This window comes from Babylonia areolata, chromosome 18 (genome assembly GCF_041734735.1).
Source record: "Babylonia areolata isolate BAREFJ2019XMU chromosome 18, ASM4173473v1, whole genome shotgun sequence".
Lineage (NCBI taxonomy): Eukaryota > Metazoa > Mollusca > Gastropoda > Neogastropoda > Buccinidae > Babylonia > Babylonia areolata.
The window spans coordinates 40,870,350-40,890,082 of NC_134893.1; the positions used below are offsets into that span (position 1 = coordinate 40,870,350).

Sequence of the window (19,733 nt, forward strand, 5' to 3'; positions counted from 1 at the left end):
CCTCCCTTCAAAAACTCAGAAAGCTGCACTATGGGGCTACAAAGATACGATTTAGAGATTCCTCGTCGGCACACTCACTCACATCAACCACCACACGTAGCTGGATGGGATGGGGGAGTAGGCAGACTGAAAGACGTGTCACGGGACGTAGTAGAAGAATCAAAGAAGAGACAAAAAGAATAACACGGAGGGCAGGGGTGAAGGGGTGAGGTGGGGGATGGAGAGTGTGTCGGGGTGAGGGTGAGGGTGAGGGTTGAGGATTGGAGGTGATGACGATCGCATGCAAACTCTTCTCACTCGTCACTGACATCGAAGAACAAGAACACCTCTCACCATCCCTCTCTTCTCTCTTCTTCCTTCCGAGTAACACGTCAACATGACAACAACAACAACAGCAATAATAATAATAATAATAATAATACATAATCCAACAAGCGGAAGAGAAACAAATGTACGTAGGTAAAGAAAAATCTACTGGATGTACATAACCACCAACTAAAACGCACACAACCTTCTCTCAGAGTACACAGTAAAAAGCAAGTCTGAATCAATAATTCATTAAAGAGAAGCAAGGTAATCACGACACATCAAGACAACATCATCTCCATCATCAACAACAACAACAACAAACAGTAACTGTCCCAACTTGCACCAGTCTTTCGACGTTATGTATTTTATACCGTGTGAAAAGCTAACAGTGACACACTCCCCCACCGTGACACATCCCCCCGATACGAACACACACACACACACACACACTCTCTCTCTCTCTCTCCCCCCACACACCAACAGTCACACGCACGCAGGTTCCTGTAAGCTTTGTAGAGCAGCCGGTGCATCAGACAGTCTGGTCTTTCCCCCTCCCACACTCTCTCTCCCTCCCCCTCCAGTGACGACATGGAAACAAAAAAACCAAAAAAAAAAAAAAAAAAAAAAGACGGACGACGACGATGTAAATTGTAGAAGTCACGTACTCTGTAGAGGGTGGATGGGGGGTGGGGGCGGGGCTAGTGAAGAGTAGAGGGCTGGACCGTAAGAGAAAAAAGTGTATTATTACAACGGTCATTTTCTGGGAGCCTGGTTGGCAGGACTAAACTCCTCTAACAACGCTAACTTACCTCACCAAGCCCAGAGCCCCAAGCCGTTAACAGCTTGACCATCAGGACTTTTAAAACACAGCTCCACGGCGATTCTTTGTTTACTGTTGCTTTTAGTCCAGCCGACCGCACAGGGCCACATCAGCAGGGACTGTCAAACCATACGAATGCTCAACAGCGTCAACATAGAACTGTCACATCTTTAAAAAAAAAAAAAAAAAAAAAAAAAAAAAAGAAGAAAAAAAAGAAGAAAGAAACAAAGAAGAAGAAAAGGAAGAAGAAGAAGAAGAAGACGAAGACGAAGACGAAGACGAAGAAGAAGAAGAAGAAGAAGAAGAAGAAAGCGAAAACACACGAACCACAGTTCATGCCACATCATCCTAACCCATTAGTTCATGAGGACAAATAAGACTGGGCCGTGCTGAAGATAGCAACTCTTCCGCTCATTTATCCTCCCCAGATTACAAAGTATCGTAAGAAAAAACAAAACAAACAAACAAACTAACAAAAACCAAACGAAGCAATACTTCAAAGTCATACAAAATATACAAAAAGGCCATATAAGCAAACAACACTGCAGAATGGACATCTAGTAGCCCATCCAGCTGTTTACATCTCACTACCTAATCGCCTGAGCAAAACAGCACGTGCACAGATAGTACCTCATAGACTGCGGAAAAGTGAAACAAAAATCACAAGGCTTGCTCGAAAAACAACAACAACAAAACTGAAAGGGAAACAAACTGGAAAGGCAGAAAGAAAACGCAGAGAACAGGAAGAATTTTTTTTTAAAAAAAGGCAGAAACAAAAAGAGCAACAGAAAAGAGGAAATGTCCAGTACAGAATTTCCAGAAGGCGGGGATGCTGTTTATACTGAAAGACCTACGCGGCACGGCGACTCTGGTTTCAACAACCAACGAAAAGAACAAGCAGAGAGAGAAGCAACGGTCAACGAAATGCTCACCATCAAATTCGCGCGCTGACCTCTTCTATGTCTTTCTAAAAAAACAAAAAAAAAAAAAAAAAAAGAAAAGAAGAAAAAGACAACAAAAATCTCTCCGTTCTCTTAGGGAAAATGATAAGGTTTGGGACAGAACAAACAGCAGCTAGCGTGCATATCCAGCATGTACTTGAACAGAACTACAGGCCTACCTTGTAACAGACGAAGGTAACCTCTCTCCGCCCGACAGTTTAATTTGGAAAAAAAGAAAAAAAAAGATAAGAAAACACTTCGACGTGAGTATTCGTCTCCAACACACACACGCGTCCTCGCTGACTCGTGCAGTATTTTGTGTACACGCTAAGAGGCGTCTGTTCGCAGCTGAATGCTTTTCTTTGGACAGTCTCTCGTCCTGGGAGACAGGAAGGTTGATAATGAACACACGCGGAGGATTTGGAACAACTTAATGTTGACTAGAGCTCACGCAAAGGCATTTTTCTTTTTTTTTTCCTTGCTCACCCTTTGATGTGCGCGTTTGCGCGCGCGCGCAAACACACACACACACTTACGTTCAAACATCCGCGACTACAACAGCAGAAGTATTAGGATTCCAAAACCACAAGGACACATAAATTGCGATAATGAAATGCAGATTCGACTTTTGAAAACTGAAAAGCACCATGTCCTTAACTTTGGTTGTTTTTAGCCCAGCGAACATCACGGACAATCAGGGAAACACAAGCAAAATTCGCACACACACACACACACACAGAGATTCCCTTTCCCACCCCCACCCCTTCGCGACCAAAAGCTCACAAAAATACTGAATGGTGTCACGTGCGCAAAGTTCCCCACTTCTCCGGTTTATATACAGGATGGTGCACATCATTATCAGCAGCAGCAGCGGCATCAGCAGTCAAACGGATCATGGCTATGGCAGTTAGAATTTTTATCTCTGTCTTTCTTTGTTGGCGTTATGCGTTGCATGGCGAACTTGCCCTTTGTCAGTCGTATTGATTTTTCAAACGAATCAAACTGTTTTTGGCTCTGATGATAACACCACTTACGTTTCGAACCTGACACGCCACACACACACTCACACACACACACACACAAATATATATATATATATATATATATATAAATTATATATATATATATATATATATATATCACACGCACGCACGCGCGCGCACACACACACACATACACGCTCACACACACACTCACACACACACACACACACACACACGCACACACACACACTAACACTCTATACTGCGCCATCCCTTCCTTGCCAAGCGTCAATGAGACACATATCCGTTTCGGTTTGTCTTTCAAGGAGCTGTCAAAGCGTGCGGATAGATCCATATACGCTACACCAAATGTGCTGTATGAAAGAGAACAAAAAGCAGCAACAGATACCTGACCTTTGCATACACAGAACACGCTGAGGCCTGCTTGGGACTGAAGGAACAACGGAAGGAACAACACCAGTTCCCATCCACCAATGACCGATGTTGCAGAAAGCTGACCGATTCAAGTCTTTAAATTTTGTGTGTGACTCACTTGTGTAAACAATTTGAGTCTATGTAATTACCCGGTGTTCGGTTTTGTGTGTGTGTGTGTGTGTGTGTGTGTGTGTGTGTGTGTGTGTGTGTTCGTTCGTTCTTTTGCTTATCGTCTATCCACATTTGTGATTTTAGACGAAAATCCAACATCTCCCCCACCCCACCCATGCCTTAAATCATCACTGCTTACCCTGTGTGTGTGTGTGTGTGTGTGTGTGTGTGTGTGTGTGTGTGTGTGTGTGTGTGTGTGTGTGTGAGAGAGAGAGACAGAGAGACTTTAACATTGGTCAGTTTCTCTGACATACCATGTCAGTTGACACCAAATCTGGCATCATACGAATAGGAAAATCTCAGTTCTTTCCACTCATTCTGTTTACATTGACAATGCACCGGGACGAATCGATCTTCGTCTTTATCTTTTGTTGTTTGTTGACACAGCCGAGCACCCAGGACGCACAGCACCTACCCAGAGAAACAAGAGGGCCGGGGGGGTAAGGGGGGGGGGTTAGGGGGAGGGAGGGAGGGAATGCGTCTAGCGGGCGGAAAACACATGTTTAGCCAATGCATAGGCTCAAGAGACAACATAAGACAAACCACTCCAAAAGGCAACACAGTCAGACAACACAATCCACCAGTCCACACTTTGTACAAGGTAACAAAATGCAACCATCTCAATGGAGGGGCAAGGAGCAACTCACGGCAGGACAGCTAACAAACAACCAGTCCACCGACAGTCAAATTACACACATTCTGTGTACTACTGGTCAATTACACAAGACAATAAACTAGCCGCAGAAAAAAAACAATTGTCCAGTTCTCACCCCCCCCCCCTTTTCCTCCGCCGCTGGGATTATAGTCACCCCTCAAATACCTATAAATATAAAGTATGCATCATCTATGAGCATCAAAGACGCATCCATCAAGTAGGCCACATCCTGTAAGTATCATCCAGTAACTATCATCCACTAAACGTTACACAAAGCATCCCAGCTTTGCCAGACGACCCCAGCCCCTCCCACCTCCCCTCAGCCCCCTGCCACCCTTGAAAGTGACTGGAAGCATCATAGCTTTAAACTGTTTCGATCAAAATGATGGGTTCTTTTTCCACTGCTGCCATTTTTTTTTTATAAGAGATTTTCATTTTATTTTTGTTTTTCAATGATCTTATCCTGGAAGCCTGCTTCAATTCTATCACTGTAAATTTAACTGCTTTATTAAAAGACTACAGACAGTCACGATTACATGATTATCTTAATACATTATCATAATACTCCATAACCATTGTCGTTGGGTTTTTTGTCAACACGACTGCGAAAGGACTGTAAATACAATGCAGTTGGGAGTAGTAGTAGTAGTAGTAGTAGTAGTAGTAGTAGTAGTAGCAGAATAAGGCAGCACACACACACACACACACACACACACACACACACACACACACACACACAGTATTCTTTCTATCACTCTCTTGTACATCTTTTCACAAACACAGACACAGACACACAAAAACATACCCACAAACACAACCATACTCCCCCCAATCCCCCCTCCCACATACACAATCACCCCCCCCCTGCCCCCCCCCCCCCCCCCCCCCCCCCGCGCCTCTCTCTCTCCCCCCCACACCCCCCCACACACACCCTACTATTGCTATGTAATGGAAACGTGGAAACGAAGATAACAAGCAGTGTCACCACAAAATGCAGTTTGCCAAGCCAAAGTCAGGAAAACAGCAGTACCACCAGTCAGACAGCCCAGAAAAAAAAAAAAAAAATCAGCACAAAGCTGAAACAATGATGGGTGACAAAAATCAGCCCCCAAAAGATGACGGAGTCAGCAAGAAAATATTTGGCAGCCGTTCGGGGAAAAACACAAAAAAACACACCACACAACGTGAACAGAACATTGAATATACCTTGGACAAAGAGGCACACAAAAGATGAAGGACCTATTCTAAACTATTTACATTGCACCAAACTGCTTCACTGAAAGCACAGAAACTGCATTTGTTAAGGAAAAGGGGGAAAATATCGAAATTCCACTTGTTCATGCATTTTCAGTTTTCTAAATTGTGTATATACAATTAACAATCATAGCTGTGTACCTAAGGAGCAAACATCAGCATTCCTGACGCCGTAGTATGTAACTGACAGATGAGGAAACGATGATGCTAATGAATCGTTTGAAAATATTCCGCACGCGCGCGCGCGTATTTGTGTGTATATGTGTGTGAGCGTGCGTGCGTGCGTGTGCGTGTGTGTGTGTGTGTGCGCGCGCGCTCGTGTGTCTGTGACTGTGCGTGTGTCTGTGTGTGTGTGTGTGTGACTGTGCACGCTTTAGTAAGATAAAATGTATCTATTCATATGGGACTTAAAATGGTTAAAACATTACAAGTGATGGAAAAGAAATGGTAAAGTTCTATGTTATCGCTACATCATGCATAACAAGTATGAATTATTGAATACGAGGCCAGAATTTAAAAAAAAATCCTATAGACTAAAACAGGTACATTAACGTCATGCATAGGAATAAGGTAAAAAAAAAAGAAAAAAAAAGAAAAGGTTAACCATCCCGCAGACTTTACAGTCACAGGGGAAGTGAATTCATATCCACTGCGTCCAGGGTTCGGCACAGGAAGGCGGGGCCCAATCGTCTCCTTCCGCCTCATTGAAATTTCCCCCTACCGATGTCAGGTACTCATTCACACCTGGGCGGAGTGAGGATTTGAAATGTAAAGTGCTTCTTAACCCCAGGACACACAACCATACTGGAACGTGGCCTGGAATCTTGATCGCTGGCTGAACAGAGGATCAGAGGTCCAACACCTAAGCGATTCTGTCACGAAGCCTCCCTGGAATACTGTAGTTTAAACAACCCACAGCGGGAAATAGCAAAAATACAAAACAAACATAATAAGCACGGGTTCGATGTACAAACATGCACGTACACACACGCGCGCGCGCGCGCACGCACGCACACAACCAAAAAATCCAGATAATTTGCAAAGATGTAAAATAACAACTCCGTTTGATTTGGACAGCCCTTTTCCGAATTAAAATTTTTAAAAAATGAAACAGTTTCATTACGACGAAGGATATACCCCGCTTTGGTGAATGCACACACACACACACACACACACACACACACACACACACACACAACGCGCACGCGCGCACCCCTCCCCACCAGCCCCAACTCTCCTCCACACACCCAAACACACAGCCAAGTTCTAACCCAAACAACAACTGGAAGCTGGTTAAAAGGGGGAGATACCTCTTGACGTAGTGATCTGACAAGCGCACTCCCCCTCCCCCTACCCCCTCCACGTCACACACCAGTCCATACCCCCACCCCCTCTACCTCACCCCTGTGATCCTATGGGACAAAGAGAAGAGGACTGTCATGGTCCCCTCTACTCCCTGTCTTGCGACAAACACGACGCAAACACACACACACACAGCCACTACACATTTGAATACCACCACACCGATCCTGGCAATTGTCCAAAAAGAAACTACAATATGAGTAAAGACGACGTGAAACGACGTTCTACATAAAAAAAAAAAAACGGTTTTGGTGATGGTGAGACGTTCGGTTTCAATGAGGTGTCAAAGCTTGCACATCCGCTAAATTCATTTACCTCTCAACACCACAACGATCCACGCTATGTCAAAGCAGTGTTCAGTACTAACTGAGTTAAGAAAAAAAAAAGTGTGCACCAAATACTTGACCTACACACGAACCTGACGCACTCGTCAGTCAGACACCGACTGATCAAAGGAATTTGAAGGAAACAACAAAGGGTTGGGGGGTGGGGAGGTGGGGGGTGGGGGGGGGGGGGTGGGGGGTGGGGGTTGTGTAGTTGGGGAAACATTCAGTGAATACAGCAGGGCTTTGGGATGTATGACAAACAAACAACAAACATAATGTCATTTATCAACAAAACACAAAAGCAAGATCACGCTGAACATCCGGAACCGAAGTGGCTGAGTCATGCATACAGGCAATCAGGCAAGTAGTAGCAAGTAATACCATCACACTGAAATTGTACCTTAAAAAAAAGACAGAGCCAAAATTGTAACGAGTGCACTTAGGGAGCTCCAGAAAGGACAACACTGGAGGGCTGGTAGCTCTTTGGGGACCGCTTTAAATGACCTTCGAGTCCAATCGCCCCAACTCGCCCCGCTGTGTTTTCATTTCCGTTGATGAAGAGCTGTGCAATTTTCTTCGAGACTGTTTGGGGTGATTGGGGAGGAGGGAGAGAGAGAGGGAGGGGAAGGGGCTGAGGAAAGAGGAGTTGTGTGTGAGATAAATTTGGGATATCATTCTTGAAATTGTAGCACAAAAAAGAAACTTACAAAGGTAAAATAAATAAATAAATAAATAACCCCCCAAAAAACATGTGCATGAGAATATCTAAAAAACTAGCATCGCCCCCCCCCCCCACCACCTGCCCACCAAAAGAACCCTAACAAGTCATGATGAAAGGCAAATATACCAATGGCATAATCATACATGTAAAAAACATTACACTTCCAAATGCAGACACACAACACGTACATCCCCGTACTAGCACTAACAAAGATATCTGTTATATCAGGGTCACAATGAAACGAACACTAAGTAAAATTCCATTTTGATGGCAGCAATCAAGTTGATCTAAACAACCAGACAACAAACCACCCACGACAATTGCAGTTTGGGTTAGCACAGCAAACAATATTTCTTTTTTTTTTTACTTTTTTTTTCTTTTATTTTTGGCGATGTAATGCTTGCATAGAATCGGACGTTCTAACTATAACACGGCACGCAAGGAGGCTTTTTTTTGTTCATAAAGCAGGGGGGGTAGAGACAGCGCAGGTATTCATAGCATCCATCTAGCATCTCTCTCTCTGTTTTATTTATCTTCTTTTCGTTTGTTTGTTTGCACAGCTTGGCACTCTGACTCTCTGGGACTCAGGCTTCTATAAAGCGGGGCACTGGTTTAGCAAGAACATAGGCATCCCCCACCTACACCACCCCACCCTAATTTCCACCCTTGCCCTGCCTCCTCTGTACAAATCCGGTGGGTGGTGGCAGAAGCATTTTTATCATGAAGCGCGGGGCCCAACAACGATTAAAAAAAAAGAAAAGAAAAAAAAAGCACTCACACTTAGCATATTTCGATGATTGCATTCGGCACTACGAACAGAGTGGCCTCGATTCCACAGAGAAATGGCATCATCCCTGAAAAAATGTAGAAACGGAACTCAGCAACTGAAGACGTCAAGCAGTAATGCGCGTATGTATTTAAGTAAGTACATGTATACATACACACTCCTTTGCCATTGACAGGCAAAAACAGAGAGAGAGACCTCCTCGATGGCTGTCAAGATTTTTTTTTCTTTTTTAAATTTGCCACTGGGTGATTAGTTCCATCGTTGACTGCTTTGTTGGCATCCTTGTGATGTGTCAATTTCTTTGTGTGTATGCGTGCGTGCGTGTGCGTGCATGTGTGTATGTGTGTGTGTGTGTGTGTGTGTGTGTGTTTCTGTAGGCGCGTGTGCACGTGTGTGCAAGCGCGTGCGTCATCAGACGTTGGAAGATGAGTGCTTCTTTCTTCACATAGCAGTTGGTCACTCACTGTCCGGTCCAGTCCAGTGAACACAATCCACATGTCCATATTACAGTGTAGCGTCTAACACGTGAATGGACGATTCGCATAACGACTGAGACGCCCTCTCTAACTCAGTCTTGCAGGATGAAAAACACATTTCTTCAAGGCTATGAGTAACATCATCATCATATTCATCATCATCTTCTTCATTATAATTTCAGTCACGAGTGAATTTCTTTCTGCTTGTATCATTAAACAAACACAATACAAAAATAGTCAACACAGTATATATTGTTCGTTTTTGTCAGTTGAAGCACAAAAAATCACAACTAAATACACCACCAAAGAATCGTTTGTCGAATAGCATCCTCTCAACCCACAAGAAACTTGGCAGGCGAAGAACCTACCACCAATATATAATCAATGAACATACAGTCACGGCCCCTACCCCCACAGAAAAGAAAAAAAAAAGTTTCCAGAAACAAAGCAACTGAAAATAAAAGCACGCACACACGTATTGTCGCGTCTGCTGTTTCGCCACATCACCACATCAAGCACACACCGGCAATGAAAGGGTTAATGAAATCATCCAGTCAGTAAGCAGTATCAACAAGACACAGGAGTAATGGCAGGGATCACGTGTGTGTGTGTGTGTCTGTGTGTCTATTCCACATCATATGGTGCTCTCGATATCAATCCCCCCGTCCACATTCTCATAGATCTTGCCGTCACTGACACGAGTCCGACGGAGGGAGGGTCTTCGCGGCGGGGTTTCCCCGTCGCTTTGTGGGCTGTCCGGAGGCGGCGGTGGCGGCAGCGGCGGCTGTGAAGAAGACCCGTTACTCTGTCTCTCCCCAGGCGGCGGTTTGGCAGGAGTCGTGGTAGTTGTCGCCCCTGGTAAAGCCTCGATGCCGTTACGTTGAGACGTGGGCAAAGGTTCCTTCCTCTTCTCGGGCTGAGTGGTGGTGGCGGTGGGGGTGGGGGTGGGGGAGGAGCGCACGGCGCGCTTCCGGGGCACGCCGTCTTTCTGCAGGGTGGCTTCCGGGTCATAGGTCCACACGGGCACTTCCGTTGTGGGCGGTCCCGCTCCCCCCTCCTCCCCCGCTCCTCCCACTGTGCCGTCTTCTGCAGTCTGCTTTCTGCAATGCATAATAATAATAATTTTTTTTTAGGACAAAGAACGGAAGGGGAAAAAAGGAGGAAAAAAGAAAAAAAAAACAAAAATAACAAACAAACAAACAAATAAACAAACAACAACAAAAACAATAGCATATCATTCAAGTGACACATTACCCAAGTTTCATTACACTGAGGTACACTTTAAGTCAAAATAAAAAAAAAAACCCAACAGACAGATACACACACACACACACACACACACACACACACACACACACACACACACACATATATATATATATATATATATATATATATATATATATATATATATATATAACCACCATAAATGAAACTTTTGAGTCCATTTCTTTTTCAGATCGAATTATGAGACATAATAATAATAATGATAATAGTAATACTATCAAAATGATAGTCATAATGATCATATTCACAACAATAATCATAATCATATTAACCATAATCTTATTAATGATAATACATAAATAGATGAAAAAAAAGATAAATAGAAATCATAATAATAATGAATCATTTTCATGTAGCACATTATATCACTCAATACACTGACCACACACACCCCACTCACACAAAGACCAGAGCTGTTCATGTGGGGTTTTTATATGTGCACCTTTTTGATATGATTTTTATATTCTTCTTTGTTTTATTATAAAGCGTGTGATACTCTACAACAAGGCACTCTAATACTCTGGTTAAAAAAAATGATGATGATAATGTTAGTCATCATCATGTTCATACTACTACTACTACTACTACTGGATAATAATAATTTTATACAAGTATGTTCGGACCGGGTGAATGACCATGATCCAGGTGAGACTACAAAGCAACTGCAAAAACGAAGAAGAGCAACAAATTATTTTTTTTCAAACTCCACGGTTAAGCCCCTTGCATACAGACTCCTTTTCAAGAAGCCCAGAATTGTGGGGTGGGGGGAGCTGGGGGGCGGGGGGGTGGGGGGCGGGGGGAGGTATTGCCTCGCGTATTCCAATTGGTCCTTAAACTCAACTCTATAATCCCCGGTATCGCCTTACCAGGACACCCCCCTCTTCCCCCTCCCCCGTCCCCCCACACCCCTCCGCCTCCACCCCACCCCTCATTGGAACGCCAAACCACCCTGCCACCCGGGCAGACATCAATGACTCACCCTCACCCCATCCCCTGACCCCCACCCGCCCACGAACAAAACAACCTTCACCGAATCAAGACCAAGAGCTAGGCCCTGAACTTTTTTTTGACGTTAAGGACGTATCGCTTTTGTCACACGACACTCTCGACACACATCATCTCGTCAGGCGGTACTAGCTGTAACTGTGTCCAGAAGACCCACCCGGCAAGGCAAGGCAAGGCAAGGAGCTTATTTCATGTGCCCTCTGGGTGGAGGGGGGGCATTGAAACATTACACATGGGCATCGTTTAAACACACTGTACAAATGAAAAAAAAAAGAAAAAGAGTGTTATCAAAAAGCAAACAAACACAAAAAAAGCTCACACAAGCAAACAACCCAATACATATTAACAGTCCTGTTTATTTCTTTATTTAGTTTTTGCCTTTGAAAGAGACAATGTTATTTTCGCTATTAGAAAACAGAGAGAGAGAGAGAGAGAGAGATTCAGCGTGCGGAAACCAAAAGGAAAAATTTAAACACTGAACCTCAGGGGATTACAAACAACCCCCTCCCCTTGTGATACACACACACACACACACACACACACACACACACACACACAAGAAAGGGAACATACGCCAGCTGTCTCTTGAGCTGGTCAATCTTGAGCATGGCGATGTCCAGCTCGTGCTTGGCCTTCCACAGCTGGGTCTCGCACAACGGGTCCTTGCATTTGTGGTGCTTGTGCATGTCGATGGCCTCCATCACCGACTGCTCGAACGTCAGCGACTGACCCATGCTCTGAAAACACACACACACACACACACACACATATATGTATATATGTATATATATATATATATATATATATATATATATATACATACATACATACATTCACGTTCACGTACACACACACACACACACACACACACACACACACACACACATATATATATATATATATATATATATATATATATATATATATATATATATACGCACGTTCACGTATACACACACATGCACGCACACACACATACAGCCACACACACATACACGCACACATGTACATACGCACGCTTGTACGCACGCACACACGCACACACAACCACACATACATGTACATATGCACGCATGTACGCGCTCACACACGCACGCAGACAACATGTCACGTGACATGTTCACATCGTACGCACGCACGAACGCATGCATGCACACACATACACACAGACACACACACAGAGCAAAAAATAAACAACAAAACACACACACACACACACACACACACACACACACACACACACACACACACACACGCTGCTCCCCCCCCCACCCCCTCCGACAAACACACACACAACCACCCACCAAGCTGACAAGCGAGCAGCAGCCACACTTGTCCCACTTGCGCAGCGACTTCCGGCCGAACCGGAAGTAGACGTGCTCCAGCATGAGGAGCAGAGTGCCCAGCACCACGCCCCCGCCCAGAAGGATGAAGGCTGAGGTGAAGTTGAGGATGCCCAGCGTGTGGCTGGAGGACCCCCGCGTCTGGCGCTTCTTGTGGCAGGCCCCAGCCAGCCAGAACTTCTGCAGGCGTTCCATCTCCCCTGAGGATGAAAAGTGAAGGTGAAGGTGGTTTTTTTTTTTTTTTTTTTTTTTGTTTTGTTTTTTGTTTTGCTTCTTCAGTCAATCTGCAGACATTTCCATCTCTCCTGAAGATGAAGATCTTCTTCTTCTTCTTCTTCTTCTGCGTCTTCCTTCGTGCGCTGCACGTTCCCACGTTCACTCAAATATACACGAGTGGGCTTTTACGTTTATGACCGTTTTTACCCCGCCATGCAGGCAGCCATATTCCGTTTTCAGGGGTGGAGATGAAGATGAAGATTGTATTGCAGTGCACTGCATGGCATGGTATCATATTGTATTGAATTGCATTGGTTTGCATTGCATTGTATTGTATTGCATTATATTGCATTTTACTGTAATGTTTTGTACTGCACTGTATTGTTTTGTTTTACACTGTATTGTATTGTATTGTATTACTCTTTTCGTCACAACAGATTTCTCTGTGTGAAATTCGGGCTGCTCTCCCCAGGCAGGGAGAGCGTGTCGCTACACTGCGAGTGCCACCCGTTTTGTTTTTGTTTTTTTGTTTTTCTTTCTGCCTTCAGTTTTATTTGGTTTCCTATCCAAGTGGATTTTTCTACAGAATTTTGCCGGGGACAACCCTTTTTGTTGCCGTGGGTTCTTTAACGTGCGCTAAGTGCATGCTGCACACGGGACCTCTGTTTATCGTCTCATGCCGAAGATGAAGATTAATGAACAAAACATCTTCAGAACCATCTCCCCTGTGGTTCCCCAAACAACACCAACACTTCTCACTCACTAACTAACCAAAACGACCCCAAAACGAAACAACTTTTCTTTCAATGTTCACAACTAAAACATTACAGTACCACATTACATACACAAGTACACAAGAAAAAGCAACAATATAAATCGGTAAAACAACAACAACAGCAAACGAATGAACCCCCCCCCCCCAAAAAAAAAAAAAAAAAAAAAAAAGAAAAAAAAGAAGAAAGAAAATAACAACAACAATTACAACAATAAACGGAAAAAAAATCCATCACTTAAACTCTCTTTCCCCTCTTGACCCAAAGGATCAGCCGACAGGTTGTTAAACTCCACTAACAAATAATGGAGTGCCGGTCCCCGTGTTAACGCGTCCGCATAGGAAGCGAAAGAATCTGAGCGCACTGCTTCGAATCCCACAGTCGCCTCGCCAGTAGTTTCTCCCCCTCCACTAAACCATGAATGCTGCTGGTCTGGGCGCTAGTCATTCGGATGAGACGATCAACAACAGGAACTCATGACCACAAAATTGTTGTCATCTGGGGAAATTATGTGGAAGAAATCTCCTCTGATAAGTACACAGATAAGTAAGCATGCACTCAAGGTCTGAATTGCGCGTTGGGTTATGCTGCTGCCAAGCATATGTGGTGCAGCATATATGGACTTGTGCAAACGCAGGAACGCCTCCTAGAGAAACTGAAACTGCAAACTTATTGTCTGCTCCAAGCATCTGAAACAGGATATTTCCTTTCGGCTCATTCAAAAGCTCGTCAACAAATTACAATGCGAAACGAAAACAAACAAATAAATAACAACCACACCCTTCCCTGACCCCCACACCTACATCACTATTGCATCACGTTAAATGAACGCATCCATGTAAGAAAACACAACACAATTTATGATACAGGCGAAATGAAAAAAAAAAAAAAAAAAAAAAGAAAGAAAAAAAGGAAAACCCGCACACCCCTCAATGACTTTTATGTACATACATTCATCGTATCAAGGTAGGAATATATTCAGTAAGACACAATAATACAATGGAAACGATGATGATAATGATATGACGACGAAGACGACAACGACGACGACGAAGAAGAAGATGATGATGATGATGATGCTATTCAATCTCTCTCTCTCTCTCTCAACACACACACACACACACACACACACACACACACACACACACACACATATAAGACTAAATACAGCCTTGAGAAAATCCAGCTGAAATGGAAAGGAGCTTGGGTCACAGACTGAGACTAACACATAATCCTTTCTGCTTCAGAAGATCTATTTCTGGGTTGCTTTTCTTCTTCTTCCTCCTCCTCCTCCTTTTTTTCTTCATCCCCTCCCTCTTGTTATTCTCCTACTCATTCTTCTGTGTCCTTCGTCTCCTTCTCTTTATTCCAATCTTCCTTCCTTCCTTCTCCTCCTCCTCTTCCTCCTTCATCATCATCATCATCATCATCATCGTCTTCTTCTTCTTCTTGCTGTAATCAAAGCAAAATCAAATTTCATTTTTTTTCCTTATTTACTGACGACTACACTTCGGCAGACTAGAATTCCTGACTGCACGTGTGTTGCTATTCTCGTCTTTAAATCAATCTCAGCTCCAAGGCGCAGTCGGTGCTATCAGGGAAAACAAAGTCCAGCAATTTTGAATTTTGTAGCATTGATTTCAAAACATCGTTAATTTCAAGCTCAAACGATCTCATCTTTTGAAACCTATCGGATTATCTATTATCTAGACTCTGCTCATAATAAATCGTCACGTTTCGTTAAAATGATCTCCCCCTCCCCCCCTCTCTCTCTCTCTGGGTGTGTGGGTATGTGGGTGTGTGGGTGTATTTCTGTGTGTTTCTGTGTCTGTGAGGTTTTGTGTATGCGTGCATGTGCGCGTGCGCGCATGCGTGCCCGTGTGCACCTGTGTGTGCATGTGTGCGCGTGTATTTGTGTGCCTCTATGTGTGAGCGCGCGCGAGTGTGCATGCGTATGCATGAGCTCCTCTGTGTGCATGAGAGAAACAGAGAGAGAGTGACAGCGAGACAGAGAGAGAGAGAGAGAGAGAGAGAGAGAGAGAGAGAGAACACAAAAGACCTGCTACCTCTAAGTCATTCTTAAGTCTATGAGCTTTAGTTTGCGTTCGTAAACCTGTCCAGAATTCACTGGGTATCGTTGCAGTAATCGTACGAAAACCCTGGATGGAAGACGCGTTGGATGAAGTTGTTCCATACAGAAGTTTCTCATACTCTGGTATTACCTTCGCTCTTTCTCTCTCACCCACACATTCAAATCGGTTGGTGGAGTAGAAATCACTCCCCGTTCCGATATCCACCCCACCCCACTCCTCCACCCACATCCCGCCATGCGTGTAGGAAACAGCATGTGCCCTAATTCACCTCAACGCAACGCACCTGGGCAGTTGTTTTGAATTCACCAACTCCTTTTTCTGAAATTGTGGTGTCGTGTGTTTGAACTGGTATGTTTTGTTATTTGGGACAATTTGATGATTATGTGGTGAGGAGTGGTTTGAGACAAACGGGGGGGGGGGGGGGGGGGGGGGGGGGGGGGGGGGGGGGGTAGCGGGCAGGAGGCGGGGGCGTGGGGTGAGGGGGGGGGGAGTGGTTGGTAGTTCTGAATTTACTTCTCGAAGGGAGGGAAGGTGCGTATCAGCACAAGCCCATTATCACACTCCTGGGGGTGATTTTGGGAAGGGAGTGATTACGGCTTGCTACCAACACCGGTTTTTTGCCCGCAGCTGAGAAAAATCAATGCTAGTTTCGTTATAGTTATCCAAGATACGACTGTTTCCAGACTAAGAGAAGAAAAGGTTTATATAAAAAAAAAAAGAATTAAAAATATAATTAAAAAAGGATTTACCGAACACCTGAAGCTATTTTTGCTTGCTTGTTTTGCAGCGAACGCCATTTTGGTGTGGCTCGAATCAAAAAGGCGGTCACAAAAGGACTTAAGAAGTAAACTAAAAGAGAAACAAATAAACAACAACAACAACAATAATAACAAACCCGAAAAAAAAATGAAGAAAAAAAACAAACGATAACAAGCCCTCTAACATTTAGAGAAGTCGGCACAGCGTGCGTCACAAGGAGAGAGAGAGAGAGAGAGAGAGAGAGAGAGAGAGAGAGAGAGAGAGAGAGAGAGAGAGAGACGGATGAGGTTAAATTTCCTGTCGTCCTGAAGGCCTGTTATATTTTTTTTCTTCTTCTTCTTCCTTTTCAAGTCCAGGAAAACGTTTCTTCTTCTGCTTCTTCTTCTGGCTATGCTTCTGATTTTTCCTCCTGCTTCTTCCTTATTCATTTACTTACGTGTGTGTGTGTGTGTGTGTGTGTGTGTGTGTGTGTGTGTGTGTGTGTGTGTGTGTGTGCGCGCGCTTGTACGTGTGTGTGTCTGTGTGAGTGTGTGCGTGCGTGCGTGCGTGTGTGCATGTGTGTGTGTGTGTGTGTGTGTGTGTGTGTGTGTGTGTGTGTGTGTGTGTATAGAAATGATGATTTTTAATTAATAATAACAATCATTATCATGACGATAGAAATGATAATAATCCAAATAACAATGATAATAATAATATTTATTTTCAGTCTAATATCATCATCTTAGATGACTATAAATATATAAACGAATGATGTGTGTGTGTGTGTGTGTGTGTGTGTGTGTGTGTGTGTGTGTGAACGCTTCTCTAAGTTTCCCATTTATATATCAATTTCCCTTACTCCCCAACCCCCACTCATTGCCCCCCCCCCAACCCCCCATCTAATTCGTAACCCACCCACCCCTCGCCAATCCTCTTTCTTTCTTTCTTTCCTTGTTTCTTTTTTTTTTTTTTTGCTGAGAGAGAGAGACACAGAGAGAATCATGTTCAGCTGAAGATTCAGACTTATAAACTAATGTATTTTCATGTGGAGCTTTCGTGTTTGATTCTACTCATCACACTATGTTAACAAAAAATCACTGCGACGGCGACCGGTACAACGCCCTTCCTTCCTTTCTTCACCCTCCCCCCACCCCCATCCCTAGCCCCCATCCTCACCCCAACTCCGGCATGTTCGTGTGAGTCACCTTAGTTTAATGATTTAAGACTGACATTTCCGAAAGCAACGTTGTTGTTGTTGTTGTTGTTTTCTTATGAACCTGAAGGCAAAGTTTTGTCCTCTACGTCAGATAATAAAGTGACTGATTGAAGAAGAGGAAGACCAGTACATCGCACTACATTGACTTACTCTGCTGTAAAATGTAACGCAACACATACTGCTTTGCATTGCGTAGAAAAATAATGAGGATGAGGATGAAGAAGAAGAAGAAGAAGAAGAAGAAGAAGAAGATGATGATGATGATGATGATGATAACATTATCATCATCATCATCATTAGCAGCAGCAGAAGCAACAACAACAACTAAAACAACAACAATTACAATTATAATGATGATGATGATGATGACGACGACGATGATAACAACAACAACAACGATAATAATAATAATAATAATAATAATAATAATAATAATAATACATAGAACAAAACATAGATAAAACACACGAAGAGCGATTCAGGGTACAGGGGAAAAACCACCAGATTTGTCACAAAACCAACAGACGTGTGAAGGAGCCTGAGGGCATACAACACAGGAGGATATGCCGAAAAGAACAGTGAGGACCGAGTCAAACGAAACACGAGAAAGGCCGGAAATTTCTAGCGCAAAATTTCCTGAAGGCAATCATCCTGGTCATTCATAATTCATGTAAAAAAGGGCAAACAAAAAATAAGAAAAAAAAAACCCCAACCCAAAAACAAAAACAAACAAACAAACAAAAAAAATGGTCAAAATAACAAATAAATAAACAAATAAACAAAAAGTGCAATAATAAATGAATAGATCGATAAACAAATATACGAATAAAAAAAAAGAAAAAAAAAAATTGAATTAAACAGCGATATGACTTCGATCCTCCCACCTCGTAAAACACCTCCACCCTACCCCGCCTCACAGCCTTCCCACCCTACCCTTCCCCCCACATCACCCCATCACCACTCCCCATTACTCCCTTCCCTCCCCCCCACTACACACCTACCCTCCCTCCCATATTCCAACCCTCCTCCCCCCTCCCCCCGACCCCCTTCCTTCCTCTTGATCCTCCCTTCTCACCTTCATCCTGCATACGGAGCAGAACGCGGTTGAACTTTTTCACCCAGGGGGATTTCTTCGGGAAGCCCACACCGTACCCAGTCTCCGCGTACCGCTTGCCCACCGACTTGAGCTTGCAGCCCGTGTCACGACCCACCGCGTATTCCAGAGTGGTGGCATCGTAGATGAACGCTTGGATCTTCCTGTTGAGTCAAGATAAGTTTGTTTATTAATGTTTTTTAAAATTTTTTATTAAGACGTCTTGCTATCCCTCATAATTATTCTTGAAGCTTCAAGTTTCAAGTTTCAGTTTTTATCTTTTCACTCCTATTGGAGTATGGAGGATTATTGCAAAATAATATTTTCGTGCCCAGAACAAACGTTTCCAATTACACAACAATGTCACATAAAAGTTGAGAAACCACAAATGTCCTTTAACTCCAAAAGTATAGCTAGGCAATATTTGCAAATCTAATCATCTTACTTACAGCTAAAATGACCTTTTTGCCTCCTTTGAGCATGTTACAAAAATTAAAAACCGATTTTGGAGACAAATATTTTTAGGAACATATCTATTTCGTAGCTGATCATAATTGGGATATTCCATTATAAAATGAAACTCATCACCAATCACAGACATGTTACAAACCTTACAAAGCCGTAGCTCTCGTGGTATGCCTTTGTGTCTCCCTGTTTCTATTTCCAGCTTATGATTACTACTTCGAAATCTGAAGAAGCTGATAACGTAATTATCAGGCATTTGACTTA

General features: G+C 43.5%; 1 protein-coding gene across 1 annotated transcript in view; it reads right to left on the bottom strand.

The window, feature by feature from the left end:
• Positions 1-8,086: 8,086 nt before the first annotated feature.
• LOC143292240 (uncharacterized) overlaps positions 8,087-19,733 on the bottom strand; it is a 507,694-nt gene continuing 496,047 nt past the window's right edge. The window contains exons 17-20 of the mRNA XM_076602430.1: positions 18,987-19,168; positions 12,837-13,075; positions 12,106-12,269; positions 8,087-10,340 (exon numbers count right to left, since the gene is read on the bottom strand). Coding sequence (XP_076458545.1) covers positions 9,875-10,340; positions 12,106-12,269; positions 12,837-13,075; positions 18,987-19,168 — 1,051 coding nt within the window. The 3' untranslated portion in view covers positions 8,087-9,874. The remainder of the gene's footprint in view (positions 10,341-12,105; positions 12,270-12,836; positions 13,076-18,986; positions 19,169-19,733) is intronic.